The sequence below is a fragment of the Daphnia pulex genome, chromosome 7 (assembly GCF_021134715.1).
Source record: "Daphnia pulex isolate KAP4 chromosome 7, ASM2113471v1".
NCBI classification, from domain to species: Eukaryota; Metazoa; Arthropoda; class Branchiopoda; order Diplostraca; family Daphniidae; genus Daphnia; species Daphnia pulex.
In genome coordinates this window covers 10,043,266-10,065,713 of record NC_060023.1, presented here as the reverse complement: position 1 = coordinate 10,065,713, position 22,448 = coordinate 10,043,266, and the positions used below count along the sequence as shown (strand labels likewise).

General features: G+C 43.8%; 2 protein-coding genes across 6 annotated transcripts; one reads left to right on the top strand and one right to left on the bottom strand.

Moving 5' to 3' along the window:
- Window positions 1-42: 42 nt before the first annotated feature.
- Window positions 43-20,921, top strand: LOC124198652. Of its 5 annotated transcripts, none has more exons than XR_006876656.1 (14): window positions 44-418; window positions 10,579-10,682; window positions 11,216-11,490; window positions 11,565-11,944; window positions 12,015-12,331; window positions 12,828-12,946; window positions 13,029-14,884; window positions 14,950-15,194; window positions 15,256-16,869; window positions 16,939-17,088; window positions 17,165-17,332; window positions 17,568-17,674; window positions 17,755-19,045; window positions 19,125-20,921. XR_006876656.1 is itself a non-coding variant. In XM_046594602.1 (13 exons), the coding sequence occupies exons 2-13, from the start codon at window positions 10,665-10,667 to the stop codon at window positions 18,062-18,064; spliced, it is 5,559 nt and encodes a 1,852-aa protein (XP_046450558.1). In that variant the 5' UTR covers window positions 44-418; window positions 10,579-10,664; the 3' UTR covers window positions 18,065-20,921. The 5 variants fall into 5 exon arrangements, 2 of the variants coding, with proteins under 2 accessions (XP_046450558.1, XP_046450557.1); XR_006876655.1 differs by having other exon boundaries at window positions 12,015-12,343; XR_006876657.1 differs by lacking the exon at window positions 19,125-20,921 and having other exon boundaries at window positions 43-418; window positions 12,015-12,343; window positions 17,165-17,309; window positions 17,755-17,774.
- On the bottom strand, window positions 20,657-22,428 carry LOC124198665 (dynein axonemal light chain 1-like). Its single transcript, XM_046594624.1, has 4 exons — window positions 21,969-22,428; window positions 21,770-21,881; window positions 21,520-21,700; window positions 20,657-21,444 (listed from the first exon to the last, which is right to left on the bottom strand). Exons 1-4 carry the CDS (start codon window positions 22,118-22,120, stop codon window positions 20,996-20,998), a joined length of 894 nt encoding a protein of 297 aa, XP_046450580.1. The 5' UTR covers window positions 22,121-22,428; the 3' UTR covers window positions 20,657-20,995.
- Window positions 22,429-22,448: the final 20 nt, after the last annotated feature.

Below are 22,448 nucleotides of genomic sequence, written 5' to 3'. Positions count from 1 at the left end.
TCAAGGAAGTCGATTACTAGTGGCGCCTCTGGTGAGCAGAATGGTCGAGCACGAGCCGAATCGTCCGATCCGAGTCAGTTGCAGTCGAGAGTCGAGTCACGACCGTCCCACCTACCCCGGCCAACGTGAACCGGTGCGGGACAAAAACAACAGGAAAGAACGAGAACGAAAGTGGTGGTGGGGGCAAACCAAGTCTTGGAAATTACTTTCAAGCCATTTTTATCTTTTGGTTTCTCAAATTCCCAAAAAGTTGAACGCAAATCTCGCCACGCTCGATGCAACAACCATCTTTTCACAACGGGCCTTGTTGGAAAACTTGAAGAGGATTACCTTTTTTTCTATTACCTCGTGGTTTTTAGTGTGTTGTGAGTGAGTTTTTAAATCATCTACAACCGTCTAGATACAATCAACGTCATCGGTGAGTGAACGATTATATTTTATCTCCATCTTCTTCCACGTTTTTTCCCCACCCATTTGAAATGAAAAGATTAGTGAGATAGGACTAACTTATTAAGAGTTGGATACAATTGCGGTCGAGCCAGGAGCTAGGGCATGCTATATATTCCCAAACGGGACGATAGCACAAACATCACGAAACCAGTGTTGTTGGGCTGTATACGTGCGTGTGTGTGATGTGTACAGTTCTAGATTTATCCGCCTTTCCTTTTAGATATATTGACGAATTCCGGATTATATAGGCTACAACGTGACGAATAATTAAAATATTTCTCGATCGTTGTGTATGTATATTAAAACGGGATGTAGCTCAAACAACGTGCTGGGGGGAAATGAAACAAAACTTTTTTGATATCCCTCCCCGGAAGTTTCAGATAGATTTTCCTTCCGGTACCTGCGAGTGTGTGTGTACATGTGTTATTCTCTAGCACACAAGAATAAGAAGTGAAAGAGGTGATAATATTAGTTTCCCCTCCAAGTGCTTATTTTCCTTTCAAATTGAAGAAACAAAAACAACTAAAAATTTTCTTGTTTTTTAAAAGCTTTTTTTTTCCCTTTTAAAATGGACGTGCTCACTATGATTACCGCACAGCTGCATTCCTCCACTCACGACACGAACGTTTTTTTTCTCTTTTTTAGAGGGTGATGTTTATCGAAATAGACTGGAGAGGGGGGGGGGGAAATCAGGGAGGAGTTATTTCCAAAAGTAGAAGGAGGGAAGAAAAAATATTCATCAAATCGATAAGGATCGTTTTTTCGTGTGTGTGTGTATATTGAAATCCATTTCCGATACACATTTCCATAACTCTCTACGTGACCTAAATACTCCCCGAACGAAACCTTTTTTCTTCTTTTTAGGATTGAAATATCAAACAAACGGGGGGGAATAGTTTTTGTTGGGGGGGTTATTAGATTCCGTTCTCGTCTTTCACCTCGTTATATCCTCCCGACACAATCCAATTTTACTTCGTGTTTTTTCCTTTTCCTTTGAAAATGGAAAGGGAAAAAAGATCAATGTGAGAATGTTATGTTTTAGGGGGAGAGGTGTGAATGTTGTTCCAGATGCCAGGAGATGACGTCACCTGCGGGGGTGTTAAAACACACACACACACGGGGTTTACAAAAAATATAAAATCCTTTTTTCAAAGTTTTTGAACGGGGGAAAAAATATATAGACCGCGCTGTGTACACTTTTTTGTACGGGAACATTTTTTGAATGTTTACCTTTTTTGTGTGTGTTGTTCCTATCAGCTGGTGGCGTTGAAGGGCTCCGTGTTTACACAAAGTTGTTCCACCCATTGACGGCGATCAATACTTTTAGATGTGACCCCTTTAAAAATTTTTAAAAAAGAAGTTGTTATCTAGTCACGATTGGATATATTGGAATTGAAGGCGAGATACGATCGTTGATTCAAGGACATTTCCAACAAAATCATATTTCATTGAAATTTTTCTATCGAAAATGTGAACGATCTTCTAATCGTGAAAAAGTTGAAAGTTCACCCGAAAGAGAGAAAAAATCTCACCCTTAACTCCCGAGCTCTACAGTCAGGGCCGGTCGTCATTTGTTTTTCGTGATTTGTTTGTTATTCATCAATGGTATATATATATAAGAGGATGGGCTTTTTGATATCTGCGGTCAAAGCTCACAGACGGTTATCGTGTCTAGGTAATCAAATATGCGTATTTAATGTTATGTTTAAAAAAAAAATCCGTAAAGTTAGTTTGAATCGAGTTTCTGAAATGGGATAAAAGGGGGCGTTTCAATTGTGAATTTGAAAAAAAAAAGAGTCAAATCCTTTGAATTCAATCGGACGATGATTGCAGTTACTCGCACTGTTGCACCTTGTAGAGTCTCTCTCACAGTCCGACAGCCGTGGAAAGATTTTAATTAGAAAATTGGATCCTTGATTGTTAGTAGTACGTCTCTCTCTTGGAGCTGTACAATGTGTGTACTCCGCAATGTGATGCGGAAGAATTTAATGAGAGTGGACTTTTCTCTCTCTCTCGAAAATCCATTTCAAAGTGGATATATAAATCCCATCAAAAAAAGGAAGAAAAACCCGTTTTTTTTCCTATTATACATTTTTAAATGACCTTCTTTTTATTTTGATAAGAAGAAGGAAAAAAACCCTGAAGGGCGATAAAAGAGAGAGAGAGGGAGGTCTTATTGATTTATTGATGAATGCCCAAGCACACACACACATACGAGTATATTTTTCTTTTTCATTTTCTCCCCTTTTTTCTTTACTCGTAAAATATTTGTTGGGAGAATGGTTGATATCAACTTCATCACGGTTCCAAAACTGACATGAAGAAAAAGAAAAAAAACTACACTGCAGGGGGTTTACGACTTGGGCGTCTTTTAATGGTAAAAATCTTGTGGGGGGGGGGGAAGCTATATAATAAATATATAAGGTTTTTTTTTTTTTGCTACAATCATCCAGTGTGTTTTTTTGTTCTCTTAAGATGGAGTTGAATCGAGTATGTGCAGTAATCTTTATTATTATTATTTTTGTGTGTCTGTTGTTTTGAATTTACGAGGACTTTTGGGTGGGAGTATTTTTTTAAAAGAAAGAAACAAAAGGGAAAACCAGCCGCCGTCCAAGATTAGCATCAAAGACTCGTAAATCTATCGTGAAATCTAATCACACAATTATTCTCGTGAGCCATGAGCCGTGACTAGGGTGGAGAAATAAATTGAACGAACCCACCACCCGGGGGGCTTTGATTCTTTTTAATATCAAAAAAAGTTTTTTTTTTAGTTTTATTTTTTTCGGCAGACATTTAAGTGATTAGCACCGCTCCAACAGATCGATATTATGACAACTCATTTCAAGTTGGATGTCTTCCAATCAAGGAGAACTGGGTGGAAATATCGAACCAACAACTTGCCGAATAAAAAATAAAAGAACTTTGACGAGAAAATGGATGTATAGCCTCCTATTTTCCCGATTCTTCTTTTTTTGGCGTGCATTCTCCTTTTGTTTAACTTTGCGTGTCGCGGCAATCACGAACCGAGTGTTGTTGTTGTTTCTTTTTTTATTATTATTCGAGTTGAAAAAAGAAGTTGTCCTCACGACCGGGGACCAGCATTTAAATGAATCGATAAATAATAACCAAAAAACTACAAATGTAACAAGCCGATTTTTGCTTGAATCCAGTCGCTTTTTGATGTATGACCAAATTGTCTTTCTTGTTCTTTTTTTAAAAATAAAACAAAATTATAGAGGCTCGTTAACAGAACAATACCAGTTGATAATTGCGACATTTTTTGCGGGACAACAATTTTTTTTCTTATCGATGGCAAAAAATCAAAACGTGACGTCACGTTTGTTGGCGTCTTTCTTTATTGGCATTGGCTGTGTGAGAGTTGGTCAGTGTTGTTATGTCACGTTGTTTTTTTCCAAGGAGGGGGGGGGGAATAAACAAACAAAAATTCGTCAATGTTATTTGACGAAAATGGCGGCCAAGAAAGGTCATTCGACAAACATTTAAATCCAAGGGTGTGGTTACCGCGTTTGGGTTATCGAGTAACCTCGACTAATTCGTAGAATTTCGTGTCATTGAGAAATTTTTTTTTTTACTAAATAAAAATTCGTGAACAACAACAAAAAATCACGTTGTTGGAAATTGGGAAGGCGTTCATCATTTCCGGGTGGTCGCTGATTGAGCGGAATTGAGCACCAATCCGGGGTGGGATTTTTTTATTTTCTTCTTCTTTTGGGCGGGTGTTGCCGGGACGCCCGACGCCTTGGGCGTCTATGCAATCACGCTCCCCATTCATCTCTATCCTCTTTTCAGCCCCTACACACACACATAATCATTTGTGGTGAGCCTAGAGGAGGAGAAGGAGGGGGGATATTTTGTAAAAGGAAATTGTCGTTTGAGTTGGGAGTAAGTTTATTTATTATGAGATTGGTATATAAGCGTCTCGGGAAAGGAACGAACGATTGAACGGCATTTTTCGTTTGAAAAAAGAAAAACAATTTTGGAATCTCGGCTATGACGTCATTTGAAACGACGTTCTGCATTCTAGCCCCTTCCCCCCTTCAGTTTTTTGAATAATTGAAGGGCAACTTTGAAGTTGGATGATTTAAAAGGGGGGGTCGGAGGGCAGTTCTTGTACACGCCCCGTTTCGTTTTTTTTTTTCCCCGCTGCAATTCAATTTAATTGGAGCCTTTTACCTGGAGGGAAAAAAGAAAACACGCCGGGAAATGCTTGGCTATTTACATAATCAATACCAGTTTATTTGCATAATTAACCTGCGCACCGCGTTCGCTATTGATGTTCAACTTTCTTGAAATTTTTAGATTTTATTTTTGAATATTTCATACACAACAATGTAGAATAGAAGAAAGAAAGGGAGTAGGCGAGAGATGGTTTGTTGTTGTTCACACGCACCCCTTTTTCTCCTCCTCCCTGGGCCTCCTTCCGGATTCCCGCGTTTTGTTGCGTAGATTAGTGTGTATGTGTGTGTGTACGCCATCTTTCGCTCCTCCTCCTCCTCCCGGTTCGTGTAAACAAACGGGGAAAACAGAAGCGAACCGGTTGTTCCTTCTTCTTCTTCTTTTTATGTCCAGTCCATCTTTGATCGTGTAGAAGTGAAAAAAGTAAAAGCAGATGATGATATTTACACGTTTCGTCGTTCTCCTCCTTTTTGTTTTGTTTTGTTTTCTGGACATTCCAATGCACCACCGTAAAAGGCTGGCGTCCGGACTCACGTCACGGGTCAAGATTGCTGGGCATTGGTTTCACGGCGCCCGCAATCAATTGTTTATACACATCTCCACCACCGAGCACATGTATACAGCAGCTCTCACTCTCCGGTGTGTGTACGGAACAACATCGGTGGTGGTGGTGGTGGTGGGTTTTTCCTACGTACAATACTACTCACGCACGGTCACGAATTTGAACAAAGATTTTTGAAATTTTTCGGGGGGATGAATTTCCTTATACGTGCTGTTATTTACCAGCTCTTGTGTTGTCGGGGGGTGAAAAAATGTCGGACGACATTTTCCGGAAGGAGGAGGGCGGATCAAAAAACTATTTTAAGGTTTTTTGAATGATGAAGCGCGCGCCGGAAGAACACGGAAGGAATTTCATCATCGGATTTTTTTTCAGTTTTTATTTTTCAGTTTTTATTTTTTGTGTTTGTTGTCTATACCGGATGTGTACGGGAAGTAGGCGGGAAATTCTGCAATTCAACAGTTGACAAATGGAATTCAATTATTTAATAGGACCACACACACACACACGGACACCTCTCGTATCCGTTTAGTTGGGAGGGGAAAATTCCCTTTTGGGATATTTCCATAAAACAAACAAACAAACAGGCGAATAGACAGAGCGTGAGCGTTGTTGACGAAGAAAAAAAATCGGATCCCGCGGGATATCGAGCGCTGGAAGGAGGTGTTTTTTTTTCTTTCGTGTAGGAGGGAGGCAACTAGTTCATCATTTCCTTCTGTTGTTCTGACGTCACAACAGTTTTTTACCCTCTCTTCTTCTTCTTCTTCTTCTTTGCGAAGACAATTGGAACCTCCAACGACGCCGCTGACGACGCCGCCGCCACCGCCGCCCTAAAAATACACACACGCACGCGCGTGAGCCGCGTGCGCGGCGACGGCGGCAGGAAGCCGCGTGAACAGGAGGGAAAGTTGAAGTAGAAGAAGAAGAAAACGTGAGGGAATAAACGAAACGATCAAAGAGAAGGAGAGAGTGAAAGTGTGTAAGAGAGAGAGAGGGAGAGAAAAAGATGGCCGCCCTTTTCTATTTCCGTTCGAGAGTTTTTTAAATTTTATTTTTTTATTTTAAATTTTTATTTTTTTTTAAATTTCGACGTGATTTTTTTTTGTTGTTGTTTGAAGGGGATTTTTTTCATTTTCTCCCCGAAAAAAATTCTTTCGAGTTGCGGGTACATTTTGGAGCAACGGTGCTGCCACCACGCTGCGTGAACGCTCCCGATTCACCTTTTTTTTTTGAAACGCTTTAGGGAATTAGGTCGTTGGGTATTCGATCAACTTTGATTTTTACCAGTAAGGAGGGTTGGTGGGGGGGGGGGGATTAAGGCCAGGAGGGATGGAATGTTTGACGACGATCCATCACTTGCACGGGGGGAAAAAAACTGTCGTGAGGATTTTTCGGGAAAAAACCCAACGTCGGGAAAATGTTCTAATTCATTTCAGATGCAACGGTGATTACCTTGGGTTATGAAAGTTTTTGATCCAAAATAAAAATACAAAAAAGTGCACGGTAATAGGGCGACTCACGCTATCCGCCCATCCATTGCATCCATCGTGAAAAGAAAATAAAGGTCCCGCCAATGGATTTCTTCCGTTTTTTCTCGATTCGTCGTGGAATCAATTCTCCGGCGAAATATCGGCCGCGCGACACACCAACAAGTCGAAACCGCATCACCACCACTCACCACCTTTCAGATTCTCTCCTTTGCCATTGGTTGAAGGGTCATTGTTTTTCTCACGCCCGGCTCCGTACGGGAGGGAAAGAAAAAGTTGTAGACTGCTGACAGCTGAGGACTCCGTGCCTCCGTGCGGAAGTTAATTTAAAAAAAAAAAGAAAAACGTTGAAAATAGAATCGATGCGATCACTAATTCTTTCTTTCTTTCTTTCTTGTGTGTGTTTTTATTCGACTCTGGGGGTGGTGGTGGTGGTGGGGAGGGAATTTTAATGGCGTTTGCATCTGCTCTGCATCCGTCACGCTCCCGCTGTGCTTCTTCTCACCCTGGCCGACATCTGAAGGATCTTTTTTTTTCTTCTAAAAAAGAAGAAGAACGTCCCCTGTGTGATTCAGTTTCTCTCTCTCTTTTTTGGCGCATTTGACTTATCACATCGAGTCACGCCGACAGGTGGCGTGGTTGATGCCCACCCTTGACGATTTCCAATCTCCCGAAGAACAAAAAAAAGAGAGAAATTCCACGCAATTGGAATTAATAATTCTAATAGTGAAATTGAAATTCTACGAAGCTACTTTTTGGGAATTCATTCACTTGAATTGAAGGAAAAAGTTTAGTGAGAGAAAGAAAAAGTGGACACGGGTTGCTGCTGGGAAAAAAGATGGCGTTGTCGGTCCCCGTCGGTAGTGTCCCGTGTCGTGTGTGTGTGTCTCGGATCATCGTCATCGTCCAACCGAACAGAAAAACTTGTCTCCGTTCCAAAACGTCTAATTTTAAACTCTGGCGCTCATTTTTGTTCGAGTTGTTTTTTCATTTCATTTTCATTTTATTTTATTTGTTCTCTTCTTTTTTGGCTTTGGTGTTTGTGCGTGGGCTAAACCGGACGAGTGGAATGAGAGAAATGATGAAAAAGAGGCAAAACACACACAGAAGAGAAGACGCACAATCGTTTTACATGGTTTAAACTGCCTCAATAAACATGGACGCACTCGACAGAAGAAAACAAAAAAAGTGGGGCGCGCACTAGATCATAAAACTAGGGACCCTCGTATAACCCTCCCCCGCACGAACATACTGTTGTTCTCTTCCATCCATTTAGAATTTTTCTTATTTTTACTATCATCATCCTCGTAGGAGTGGGAGGCTATTTTGTGTGTGTGTGTGTTTTTATTGGTGCGAGAGGCGGCGAATTGTTGTGTGGGGGGAAGTTCAAAAGGGACGTCATAACAGTTCGCCTTGTCCTCGAGTGGCGGCGAACGAAAATAAATGAAGAAAGTGAAAGGAAGGAGTTGAAATGGGCGAAAGTTTTCACCCATTTTGATATCAACACAAAGTTGTTTTTAATTGGAAAAGATATTCGGGGTTTATAATTGATTTTGTATAGCGCGCCATCTTTTTGTGCGTGTTTTTAGTTGAATCAAATAATAAAAAAGAGTTGGCACTGCTGTCTTATTACCTTGGCGCTCAAATATAAAAAAAGAAATTTCGGAAATGCATATAGTACAAGTTAAACAAAACCAAACAAAACAAAAGTAGCGTCACCACACAATTTTGGCACCGCTCCCGACCGCTGGTAAATCAAAAAAAAAAATAAAGGTTGAAAAAAAAAAACTAAAATAAAAAAAGATAAATCTTTTTAGTTCAACTGTATAAATCAGCTATTTTTGGGGGTCACTCTTTTCGACGAATTTCTTCCTTTTTGTCTTTTTTCGAATTCTGAAAAAATTCGTTGAAACAACAAAAAAGGAAAAACACTTGCGACGTGTTTCTCTCTTGTCCCAACGTCAAAATTTTTTTAATGCCATCCCTTCCAATTAGATTTCCAACTGTGATCCAATTAGAATCCCCCCCCCTTTTCCATCTACTCTCCACACACACACACTGCCTTGAATGTTTATGTGTTATTCAGCGCGCGCATAATGGTATAAGGAGCCTGCCAAGGACCCGCCATACTGGAAAAATCCCGCGTGATGGATGAGCGGCAAAAACACGCATTCCTTTTTATTTCATAAAATATAGAAGAGAGAGCGAGAGAGAGCCTTTTTTACTATACACATACTATATATATTGTTATTTTCATCTCTTGTGTTTTTAGTCGATCCTGATTTTCTTTTATTTCTCTTTTGACTTTCTTATCGATTCAAAAAATTCTAACTGTATGGAGTTGTGGAATGACGTCGCTTTTTTGCTTTTTTCCACTTTTTGACATTTCTTTTTCTTCTTTACGAGTGCGGATAGATCTGGATTATTCTGGATTTTTCTCAACTCGGCTGCTGCTGCTAGAAAAATGGAGGTCGTGAAGGGACGACACAATGTCGCCGTTATTTTATTTTCTTATTTGTTTGTTTGTTTGTTGTCACAACGTGTGCGAACACACGTTAGTTAAACATGATTTCCTGTTTGCTATATGCCGATGAATCTTTTGTAGGTCGTGAATCGATGGCGATTCCCGAACGCGATCGATATCAAAGTTAAAGATGAATCATTTAAAAGATCGCCGCTGCGGTTTTAATTTTAAAAAAGAAAAAGAAAAGAAGAAACGGGAAACGAGCTCTTAAAATAGAATCGTCGTCGTTTCCACTCATAGTAAAAATGATTTAAGACTTTGTCTGTTTCTCCCGCAAGTTTCGTCGCGCTTCCTGGAACATTAGTCGCCATCTTGGAAACATCTTTTTTTTTTCGTTTTTTCGTTTTTTTTTTCTTTCGGTCGTTAAAAATATTATTCCATAGGAAACAACAAAAGGTTGCGTCATAATTTTTCATTTGGTACCCCCCTTTATTGTTGTTTCTATTTCTCTCGATTGTCTTTGCTCCCGGCGCCGACGACACGCTGGTGAGCCTTGAGCGGTTTGGCACGCACCGAAACTCGACGTCGTCGTTGGATAATCCCCCGATGATGATTAGAGTTATAGTACGCCGCTAATAATAATTCAAAAACGAAAGACAATCAAGTAGGGGGGCCAATTGTCAAGCTCGGGAGCGATCGATGTCTAACGCGTCTAAAATATATGGAAAACAACAATGGGATGGTGTAATGGGTCGCGGTAATAGCTGCTGCACGCGGTTATTACAATTCCTCTTTCAACTGTACAACCGTATTGATTTTTTTTCTTTCCTCCTCTCTCCTTCATGTTTTTATTATTTGTTTTTCGGTGGGTGGATGGGGGGGTTCTCTAAATCCTCCCGCCAAACTTCACCCCACTTTTCCTCTTCCTCTCTCTTTTGGCTAATCAATACGCAGCGTGAAGACTTGTGTGGCCAAACAAACACGCACGGAACAATCAAGGGAGAGGTTATACACGGGACAAGGAAACATCACGTCCATTTGTCTTGTTGGTTGATTAGCGTCGAAGCAGCTGAAACTCTTGGGCTCCTCGCTCTTTTGGGGCCCTTCGAGACTGATGATGATGATGAAAGCCCTGCCGGCCAAATGATACGCGCGCACACGTTGTGTATTTACACAACCACACACACACACACCACTATGGGCTATTACGTCATTGACGATTTATTCCGCCCGGGCGTGGGCGCTCACGGGAGCGCTCGGTCCGTTTTCCAAGAATCGTGAAAATCCGGAAGGAAAATAATAATACCCCCCAAAAGATCCTTCAAATGAATGTAGACAGTGTGTGACATATTAGATTTTATTCTAATTCAATTTCACGAAAAAATCTAATTTTATTTTTTTTTAAATTTGAATTCAAAAAGGTTTTTAGTGTGTGTGGGTGAGTGACAGCAACAGCAGCCGAGCCCCAAACAACGGAAGAGCCACGCCGGAGTGCCTACCATGCGCCATGACGGCGATCGATGCGGTAATGAACCAACAACTAACACCCAACCACCCTCCACCCCGTTTTTATCTCCTTTTTTTTTAAACATTAGGATATTATTGTTATGTTCCCTGTCTTACTCTACGCGTGTGTGTGTGGATGTGTCAATTAAAAGTTAAAAGAAGAAGAAAAGGAATTAAGGTCGGGGTGTTAGTTCATAATTCACGAACGAAAAAGCCCCCCCATTTTCCATTGACTCTTTTTTCTTCCTAGTACTACCAAGTAGATATGTCGTGTGTAAAGAAAACGGGGAATGAAAAGTCGAGTGCGTTTTACTCGACTGGCAAAGTTGACAACTCAAACACAGAAAAGAAACTGAAAAAAACTTTTGTGAAATCGTGTCGTGAAAATCTGCCACTGATTAAAAATAATGAGTTTCTCTCCACTTTCTTTCTTTTCGGCTCAAATTTCTTATTCTTTCTAGCTCGCTAATCTTTCTTTTATGCTCTTCTTTTTTTAACTTAATCACATGACGTTATTTGGCTCCTGTTTATTTGATTCATGTACGGGTGCAGAGCGTTTCGGAACTGTCGTCATCGCTGGTTGTCAGACGTCCACTGTCGATGTTGCTCCCGCCTTCGCCTTCATCCGAATTCGCCCTGTTCGCCTCATCGTCCAGTAGCGGCGGACCAAATGTCGCCAACGCATCACCCGGGACTGGAACGGCCAGCAGCGGGGTAGTCGTTTTACCTACCGAATTGCTTTTATCATCGCCTTCAGGGCCGTCAACCGAATCGTCGTCCCTTCAGCTGGTCGGATGTTATGGCGACAATTCGACCAATAATTCATCGTGAGTTTGAAAGTTTTGTCTTGTTTGTTTTTATTACCGCTTTTATTTTTAAATGGAAATTTTGTTGTACCCAGGGATGACAGGAGGCAGTTGGTGACGATTGGCGGTGTAGTAGGAGACATTAGCCGGTGTAGTAGCACCGGGAGTAATAACAATTGGCTGGCCGATTTGAGCGTTGAAGTATGTAAAGTGGAAACAATCGAAGAGGATGGAAGTGACAACAGCGGCGGAGGTGGTGGGGGCGGTGGTGAAGGCGGAGGCGATTGCGGTGGCGGCAGTGACGACTGGGACGAGTCCGTCTTTTTCGAAGCTGCAGCTGCCGCCGCCGCCAGTTGCTGCGCCACTGGACAGTCCAGTCATCATCTACACCATCACAACCACCATCACCACCATCAGCACGACGTCACCAACAACCTGGACGTCCTCCTGGGCAACCCCAATCTTCACCATTCGAGTACGTGACATATGAAACAAATACATTCCGGCCAATATTTCCAATCGAAATAAATTGGACATTGTTTCAGGCGGAGGTGCTGATCTGCTGGAATTGGATGTCCAAAGCTGCTGTACAGTCGATTTCCCATTGTCGCCTAAACAGCTCCTACTGGGCGGCTCATCCAACAGCCGGAGTAGTAGCAGCAGCAGCAGCAGTAGTAGTAGCAGCAGCAGTAGCAGTAGTAATAGCAATAGCAGCTGCTGCCCCGAAGACGGGCAACTTATTGCCGGCGCCGGATTGTTGTCGTCTCCTCCGTCGACGCCGTCGCCTTCATCTTCGGGCGGTTCAACACGACAACTGCAGCAACAGCAGCAGCCGTTGCCGCAACCGCCGCAGCCCTGCTCAGTAAGTGACAAAGTAAGAACTGTGTGTTGCTCATCCCCCACCCCTCCTCTCTTTCGATACGTCGTCGGGAGTATAAGCGTCCGGAATTCCCGAAATTTTTGTGATTGATTTCCCATTGAATTCCTCGCTCCCGTCTTGTTTCCTGGATTTTCTTTCCGGAATTTCTTCCGTATACTTTTTTAAATGCTCTTTTTTCTTATTGGGGGGGAGAGAAACAATGGGTCGAGTTTTTCTTTTTTTTGGTTTCCGGAATTCTTCCCACACATTTTCCACGTTGAAATACTCACACAAATGTCTATCTCTCTTTCCTCGATTCATATATTTAGGGGATGCTTCCGGAATTTGTAAACTTTTTTTCAAACTATTTAGTAGACGGATTGGTCCCCCCTCCTCTCACTCAAACATTTAAAAAACAAAATCTATCTCTTATATGTATAATATAGAAGGTACTATATCAACCAGCTAATTTTAATACCCAAATTAAATTAATTGACAGATGTGTAGTAAAGTGTTTACGAGCACGTCGGCCCTTGCCAAACACAAACTGACGCACAGCGACGAGCGAAGATTTTCCTGTCAGTTGTGCGGCAAAGCTTTCAAACGCCAGGATCATTTGTAAGTTGTTTATTTACTTCATTTCCTTTCTGATTTCATGAAATTAATTATTCCGGAATTTTTCTTGTTCATCAAAAACTAGGAATGGACATTTGATAACTCACCGGGAAAAGAAGCCGTTTGAATGCCGGGCTGATGGATGCGGTAAATCGTATTGCGACGCCCGGTCACTACGTCGCCATCAGGATAACCATCACGCACTGCCCGGAAGTTTGGCCCTAGCCGGAACGACCCAGCAGCCGCCGTTGAGTCCGTCGCTGAATGGACTGGGCTCTTCGTTGCCGTCGAGGTCGACATCGTCGGCCTCCTCCAACGCCGGATTGTTTATCAGCGAATTGAGCGGCGGATCGCCGGATCTCGTCCTGCCTTCTCATTCCGTCGGCTCGTCGCAACATTATCCGGCGCCCAACAGCAACAGCAATTCGACGACATCCAACGGAGGCAGTGGCCATTTCCAGTCGACTGAGAACGGCCAACAATTCGGCGGATGGGCCGTGACGACCACCAACGGCACCACCACCTCGTCAGGTGGTCACGATTCTGTCGTTTCGCTGGATTCGTGCAGCATCCAGTACGGTGGTGCTTCCGGCACCACTAATGGCGGCGGCGGCTACCAGTCAGTTTCTTCGTGCCCATCTGAGAACCAAGAAGCTCACCAGCAGGTCACCTGGACTTCGGTGCCGGCAGAAAGCGTGTCGCCGTCGAAAGGCGGTGGCAAGAAGCCAGCGAATTCCGCCGGAATTAAAATGGCCGACAGACAGAATAAGGTCGAATCAACTGGTAACAACAGCAACAAAATTCCGTCTACCTCCACGCCAGCCACCGCTGCCGCTGCTGCCGTTGTCAAAGCGACGAAAAAAGCCAAAGGATCCAGTCTCGGCAGCAAAGTCCAGCACGCCCAGAATGGCAAGGTCGGCGGAGTGGCAAAGAATAATAATGGCAATTCCAAGAAAATCGCGGCAGATTCCAGCATTGGCGCCAATAATGACGGCCTGACGACCCAGCAATTGGAATTGATCCAGGAAATTATGCGACAGACCCAGGAGCAGCACAGGTTGATGCAGGAAGAGCAGCAGCAGCAGCAGCAACACATCCAGCAGCACAACAAGCCTGCCCAACCGTCGCATCACTCTTCCGGAGGCCAGGCCACAACCAAAGCCAAAAAGGCCAACAACAAGGTTAAATGGACGGCTCCTGCGGCGTCGACAACGACCGGCGATCCGAATCCATCGACCGGTCAACCATCGACGGCGACCTCAACGAATTCCTCCGGCCCTGGAGCGGATGGGACAGGAGCCAACGGAGGGGTTTCCGGCCGTCCGGTCGAATGCAACGTGTGCCAGCGGCGTTTCAAAAACACGCCGGCCCTTAATGGCCACATGCGCCTGCACGGCGGTTTCCTCAAGAAAGAGGCCGAATGCGGCGGATCCAGCGGGTCGGGAAACGGATCCGGCGGCGGGAGTGGCGGTGGCAACTCGGGCGGCGGAGGCGGAGGAAGCGGCGGAGGTGGAAGTAGCAAAAAGCCGGGCGAGAGTAAAAAAGATCCCAACACGCCGCCGCTATTGACGGCTTCCGTCTCGGTGCGGGCCCTCATTGAAGAGAAAATCATCCAGCGCCGGAATAATATGGCAGCCAACAATTCTTCAACGACTTTGACGGGTTCTTCTTCAGGTTCTTCAGGTCCTTCAGGTACTTCGGTGTCTGCAGCCACGGCGACGTCGTCGTCGTCGGCGTCATCCGCCGCCAGTTCTGTTGTTGGCGTTGTCCAACAACAAGAACAACATTCTCATGCCTTACCAATCTCAGTTCAACCGGTCAGTCAACCGGAAGCGCCTGTTTTGTTGATGGACGTCCTAGAAGAGGATCAAAGAGACTCGATGGAAGCTCAGTCGCAGCAGCCGCTCATTCCCAAATTAGAGCCGGAAGGTTATTTCGAAGGTAACAAGTTAATTGAAGATGAAGTCATGGATGGAAAATTCACTCAATCGTTTTTGTAAAAACAGGATCACTATTGGCTCTCAGCCCAGTCAGCCTTCACAGAGCCTTGGAGGGTGATATGGATGCATTACCTGATGGCGATCCGGCAAGTAACGAAGGCGGAGTCGCTTCCGGATTGCATAACTTGCACCACCATCATCACCACCACCACAGCAACAACCACCACGGTGAAAACTTTTTCTCGACGTCATCGTCGTCCTCCTCTGCGCTGAGTGACGTCCCGTTGCTGGATGATTCCGTTTTCCACCAGGTCAGGAATCCATTCACTACGTCAATCTAATCCAAAAACTAATCGATCCGTTTGTTCTCAGGTTTCGGCAGCCGCAGCTTCCGCTCTGTTATCCGACATTAGCAGCCTGGACCTACAGTCGTACATGGACACGGGCAACAGCGGCGGAAGTCACCACCACCACCAGCAACAGCACGGCCAGAACGGTGTGGGCCAGTACTCTGATTTGTCGCAATATCTGGCCAGCAGCGCCGGAGATCACGTCGTCAACGACTCGGTCGTTGTGGACTCTGGGATTTACGGACACGATCCGGTGGGCCCGAACGGCGGCTTCCAGCACCAACACGACGGCGGCTACGTGTCGTACCACCACCAGCACGAAACGAGCGTCGGAGTCGTTGCCGGATTGGTGGGCGCCGGATTCGGTTTCGAACCGTCGCCTTCGACTCCTCTGTCGTCGCTCTGCTCTCCGCAGCATTACATCCAGCACCAGTATCAGCAACACGCCCACCAGCCGGATTACACGCACAACAGCAACAGCGTCGACACTTGTTCCGGCGGAGGAGGAGGATACCAATCCATGTTGATGCAGGGCGTTGACGCGTCACCTTACACCCCGTCTCCGTCTCCGGTCAGTCCGTCGGTCTCTTCTCTTCCGCACTTGCAGCGCTTCCAGCCGCAGCAGCAGCAGCAGGACGCTGTGGGATTCTATTCCACTTCGAGTTTCTCGAGCGGATCGGGCCACAACCAGAGCAATTTCATGATCGACTGCGCCAACAGCGTCTTGTACAACATGGAGACGAGCGGAGGCGGCGGAGGCGGATGGGACCATGCGGCCGATTTGACCACCGTCGCCACGGACGCTCTGCCGCAGCTGATGGAACAGGACCAGCCGCCGGATCAGTTGGATCACCATCACCACCATCAGCAGCCGCTTCCGCAGTCGTCTCCCGTTTTGCTCAAGCCCGTCAAAGTCAAGAAAAGTCGGCCGTCGAGAGCCAAAAAGGCCAACGACAACGAAGCGGGCGACGTCAAGCGGCGCAAAACGATGGCCGGCAAGAAATGTAACAAGCGCCAAGGTGACGAAATGGACGACGTCTTGATGCTGGGCAAAGGCAACGGCTGTCAATTCGTCAGCGCCATGAACTTGACGTCGTCGTCGTCGCCGGCCACCACCACCACCCGCCACAACCTCATGTTGAATCCTAAACGAAACGGGGCTGGACTTTATTGGAATCTAGTCAGGGACAAATTGGTGAGTCCGCCACAAGTTCCGCTTCCCAGCTCTGTGGCGACGAGCTCAACGTCCCGTCAAAAGAGCCGCGTCCGCATCGGCAAGGATCACCAGTGCGCGGCGTTGCCGCGTTGCAAGAAAAAAGAGGCCAACAAGGAACGCGAATCGGCCGTCCTTTGCTGGAGCGCCAGCAACGGACAACAGGTGACGGAGCAGCAGATTGGCCGGCTGCTGGCCTGGTCTCGCTCTCCCGCTCTGCCTGGACCCAAGCGGACCGAGGAGGAGGTCCTGGCCGTCGTGACCCACTTTCACGGCGACATCCAAGCCGCCAAATTGCACTTGCTGACCCAACCGGCCAACGCCAGTCACAACGTCCTCAATAACTGGACGCCGGAAGAGATGGCCGTCTTTCACGCCGCTTTGCTCCAGCACGGCAAAGATTTCCCCCAAGTTGCTCAACATGTAAGTCTAATCGATTGACTTTCATTTAGAATTCCATTTTAATTGAATTTTGGTTTTGTGTACGAGCAGTTACCATCGAAAACGGCCAGCCAGTGTATCCAATTCTATTACCTCTGGAAGAAAATCTGCCGGCCTCAGGAATACGCCTCGATTAAGCGATCCATCCCGTTCGGCGGACCTACTGCTGCCGCCCCCCAATCTTGTAGCCCTAGTCTGATGGTAGGCAATCAACTGTTTGATTGATTAACTTCTTGCTACGATTGAAAAATTAATTATTCATATAAAATAAAAACAGGACGAGACGAGTCTGTGCGACTGGCGTGACGTTGGATGCAGCGAAAGTGATCTGATTAGTCTGACGCAAGCGTCCGCCGTCGTGTCGCAGGATTGCTCGACATCTTCTTCGCCCTCCTCTTCTTCGCTATTGCTGCTCTCCCCCTGTGAGTTTGCCGACTGCCATGCGGTGAGCTGATTTGTCCAACATCACAATAACCGTCCTCCACATTTTACACAGTTATTATTAACCGCCGGAATGTGAGAGCACCCAACACATTTTGCATCGCGCGCACTAATAATCTTCGTTTGTTATTTCGCTCGCCTTTTGGTTGAATTTGTTTCTGGCTTCTTCCGGCTGATTTGTCACTCGATCGATGGAAACAGACTTTGGTTTTTAAGGGCCAATTATTTTGTGTGTGTAGATTTCCAGTAATGGAGCGACTCCGCGACGTTATCAAGGCAACCAAGCCAATCCGTCGCCTTCCGTCTCCCTTGCCGACAAGTTGTACCCGTGCTCAGTCTGTCACAAGTCAGTTTTGCTGCTCTCTTTGAATTTGGTTCTAGATGAATGGTTTAATTGATTCATTTGTGTTGTTTGGGATGACGCAGGGTGTTTGACAAAGTCAAGAGCCGGAGCGCCCATATGAAGACGCACAAATCGGCCTCAACAGCGGCGGCAGCGGCGGCTGCATTAGCCGCTAATGCCGCCAATTCTTCTTCTTCTTCCACGGCGGCCAATGGACAAGACAGTTGCTCAGCATCGCTTGTGGGCAATAAAAACCGCAAGAGTCACCACCACCATCACGTTCATCATCACAAATCGCCATCAATGGCCGGGGGAGGAGGAACTCCGACCTCGCCCGTCTCCTCCTCCTGCTCGCTTCCGTCGCCCTTTCTGCCATCGCAGAGTCTTTTTTGAATCGTCTTGTGCGCTTGGAAACAACCAAGCCGCGGACCAAAACAGCAACCCCCCCAAAGAAGACGAAAAATCAAATCAAATCGATTGATTCAAATTTTTATGTAAATCACTCCCTCCTACCCCCCCTCATAAAAGTCAGCTTCCCTTTTAATCAGAAGCTCAAAAACTTTCAACCTTTTTTCCTCTTTCTCTCTCTCGTTCTTTTCTTCATTTTAGGATGTTTGTCGTCTTTAAAGTTAAACATGTAATGCTGTTACGAGATATGTGTCTTAAGTTTTTCACCAAGTTCCGCGACGAAACGGGCAGTGCCTTTTTCAGTTTCAAAGGGGTTGGACCCTCCCTCAACCACACCCACCCAAATCTCTCCCTCGTCACACACAAAAGAAGAAGAAAAACCGAAAAAATTGTCATTTTCGTTTTTCTGATAATGTTTTATCGTTGTTGTTATATCCCTCCTCCCTTCATTTTTTTATTTTTTGGTTTGGCTTTCGACATTCAATCTTAAAATTATTATTCGGCGTGTGATCCTTGTTCGATTTAAGCAGAAAAATTTACTCCCCATACTTTTTTTTTAAATGTTATATAATATATATAATATGCAGTCAATAACTATTTCACGCTATAGATCCCTTGCTGGTTGGGAGGCGATTGTAGGCTAAGACACCTTTTGTTTTCTTATTTTCCGCGTGCGTGTGTGATTGTGTGTTTTATTTCGCTTTGTTTTCTATTTCAAAAGGGGCACACAGCGTTTCGCCTGTGCGTGTGCAATCAATATCTTATGTGCCCACTCTCTCACCTATTCTCCGGCAAGGACAAAAACCCAATAATCGATTCAGTGCTCATCAGCAAATCAGCCATACAATTTTGATAGTTTTTGTTTGTTTTTTTCCAAATAATCATTAACCCTCTACCGATTTTTTATTTTTATTTTTTCAATGAAATCCTTCGTGTGTGAACGTGAATGCCTCCACTCAAACCTTGGTAATCTTTCGCAAACTTATATTTCTTACATATTAAATATCTGACTTATATATTATATGCTAAATGAATTTTACATTAGAAATTGAAAGTATGTTGCAGCAATAGTGTGCCCCCCGACAACTTGGACAAGTTGTTGTTGTTCTTTCTCAACGCCAGTCACCACCACAGTCAAACAAATAAGGAAGCAAAAAAGGAATTTAACCGCCGCGTGCAAGACTGCAAGGCCAATTGATATATACATAAGTACCCCTATTGACATTATTTTATTATTAATTATATATCCCACAGTGTTTGTTTTTTAAATCCCCGGTTATTTCCCTCTCGAATTGGAAGATTCGATAATAATAGCCTGGCCATTGTAGGATTGATACCAGAATTGAAATTCGTTGAAATTATTTTATATTCTTGCATTGAGGGGCGGCATTTTGTTTGACGTGAAGTGTGTGGCGTGAGAAAATCCCCTTGACGTCAAGAAAAAAAAACCAAACAGGAAATTTTTAAGGAACACAAATTAACAAAACAATCGTAGGGACGAGCTGGAGGGATTTTTTGATCGAAGGAATCAAATTAAGAAAAGATCCCCGTGACCAATAAATTCAATAATTAAAAATTGCTTGTTTATTAAATAATAATAATAATATATTTTATGTAACAATTCTATTTCAATCCGATTATGATTGGCACTCAACTAACTCTAAATCGAAACAAATTTTGACGCATTTTGTTTTATTTTTTTAGCCGTTTTCGTTGGTTTGATTGTTGATTTTTCTCACCAATTTTTTTTTTAAACAAATTTTTCTTACCTCGATGGGCGGATGAAGACTTTTTGTTCAATTTGACGACATTCGCACAAATTAAACTTGTCAGCCTGTGGCCATGAAAGAGAAGAAAACAAAACAAGCACGAAGAAATAACAATAAGAATTAATGCTAATTAATAATACTATGAGTAATAATTATTGATTAAGACAAAAAAAAAAGGATCGTGAAATATTTCCGATCCTTTTTTTTTCAATTATTATATCACCCGTTTGAAACACCTGAATTGTTTGATATATTTTAGGGAAAAAATCTTTTTACTTTTTATTTTTTTTATTTCAGCGTGAGCGTGTGCGTGTTAGCCTCAAGTTCGTTTTTATCACCCACACATCATAAACAAAAATATTATTCACTATTTTTCTCTCTCTCTCTCTCTCCCTTGCGTGTGAATTATTTTTTTTTCTTTACCGGACAGAGCTTAAGAGCGTGTGCCATGTAGATAGTGTACAGCAAAAAAAAAAAAAGAAAGTGGTGTGAAATTTTTGCGATTACTCTCCTATAATTACACCCAGACGCCACATCATGCAAGTTTGCATTTAATCACCGAAAACCTACCCACCCAAAATAATTAATAATTAAAAAAACAGCTGATTATTTCTAGTTGACAAAATATTTGTATGCAAAAAGAAAAAAAAGCCCTTTTGTTTCAAATTCACGTGTAATCCATTTTTTTTTTTTTGCTGATTTCAAGATTGTGTTTTACTATTTTTTTCTTTTTCGCGGTTTGATTTTATTTAAGAAAAAAAAAAGAGTTTGCAATTCCCACGTCTTTTTTTTTTTAAATATTAGGTAATTTTCTTTGACTACACACACACAAACATTGCCCTTCCCGCTATACTGGCCTCCCTCTCTTTTTTCTCTTATATATCATTCTCCCGAATTTTTTTTTGGAATACAAAAATATCCATCAGTGTGTGTGCGTGTGCGTGCCGTTGCCATGACAGCGCCAGTTCTCCCCCCCCCCCCCTATTTTATTTTTTTGTCTTCAATTCTTTATACTCTCGTTGTTGCTGTTGAATTATAATATAACACGGTGTGTGATTAGTTTAATTCCAAAAGCGCTCGACTCTTTTCTCCTCTTTTATTTTGGGTCAAACGAAATTAGCCATTTACACACGTACAGAAATGATCACTACTGCTCTTCTTTCAGACCGATTTCCTCCGTCACCGGTTCAAGGGAGTGCGTGACTGGACCCGTTGTCACGCTCATTTCAACTTCAGACTCGCCGCTGCAGTCTTTATCATTTGAATCGTCTTTTTCTTCCTCTTCTTCCTCTTCTTCTTCTTCATCCTCTTCTTCTTGATTTCCCTCTTTTTCTTCTTTTCCTTCTTCTTCTTCTTCCTCTTCTTCCTCCTCTTCTTCTTCTTCTTCCTCCTCTTCGTCACTTTTAACTTTGAATTTGCTGGTGTCGGCCTCTTCTTCTTCGCTAGAATTCTGCTGCAATTCCGTTTGAGCGTCGGACAAATTCACTTCCGTTTCCATGCATTGCTGGCCGTCAAGTTTGGCCAAATTGGGCAATCGTCTCACCACTTCCGAGCGCCAAACGCCTTCGCTGGTGCATCGCTCTTCCAGCGGATTACCTGTCAAATAGTTTTAATCACTCTGTGTTAGCTCTCGAGTGATTGGCATAATTAAGAATTGGTAGGCCGGCCTACCGACAAACACAAGTTCTTTGAGATTGGGCATCTCGGCCAGTCTCATGAACTCGACCCATTCGCGAACCAAATTATTGGACATGGTCAAAATGCGCAACTTTTTCATCATTCCGATTCCTTTCAGCTTCTCGATTTGGTTGTAGCTGATCCACAATTCTTCCAGCGTCTCGCTAACAACTTCCTAAAGAAACCAGATTTGTTGATTGTGTATACTTTTCTAAATTTTTCCTGTTAATTAAATCATAATTACTATGCCAGCAATGGATTTAATGCTGTTTCTGCCCAAAGATAGAATTTTCAAATGTTTCATACTGCCCAGATTGGCGATACGTTCGATATTATTGGACGATAAAGAGAGTTTCCTAATTCAATTAAAATGTAATTTTGTATTACGTAAAGATTTAAACAAAAAATCGATTCCACTTAATTCAAATAATTAAAAAACTTACTCGCAAGCAATAAAGGAGAGCATGACGGTGTCCATTTTGTCGAGAGACGGGCAGATGCCTGTCAATTTGATCTCGACGGCCGAGGTAATCTTTTGCTGGTGGTGGATCTCCCATTGTTTCACGGCTTCTTTCATCGACATGGCGTTCCACATTGTGAAGAAATTTCAAAACCCGGCGGGTCCCTACCCCACCGGCTGTGCGTGTCTTGGATCTATGCAATCAATCTGATATACTTGACGAGGTCGTTGGGTTTACCTAGGAAAGATTGCACGGTCGGTATGCAGTAGGCGTTGCTCGTTTGACTTGAAACTTTGCCCGCTTTGCCCATGCAGCTCAAAATTATATCGAGCAGTTGATGGCCGGGCGTCACTGCCACAACAGTAAGTTTGTGTATAGGATGGGTAGTAACGAAATAACATCAAGCCTTGGTCCCCCTCAAGCTCTCTGGTAACCGACCCCTAGTTACCAGTTTGGTCGATC

Coding starts and splice junctions, on each gene's coding strand:
- LOC124198652 (XM_046594601.1), top strand. Junction 16,870..16,938: donor TCCCCCAAGTTGCTCAACAT/GTAAGTCTAATC, acceptor GTGTACGAGCAG/TTACCATCGAAAACGGCCAG. Junction 17,089..17,164: donor CTTGTAGCCCTAGTCTGATG/GTAGGCAATCAA, acceptor AAATAAAAACAG/GACGAGACGAGTCTGTGCGA.
- LOC124198665 (XM_046594624.1), bottom strand. CDS start 22,120: ATGTGGAACGCCATGTCGATGAAAGAAGCCGTGAAACAATGGGAGATC. Junction 21,882..21,968: donor CTCTCCTTTATTGCTTGCGA/GTAAGTTTTTTA, acceptor TAATTGAATTAG/GAAACTCTCTTTATCGTCCA. Junction 21,445..21,519: donor CAAAGAACTTGTGTTTGTCG/GTAGGCCGGCCT, acceptor ACTATTTGACAG/GTAATCCGCTGGAAGAGCGA.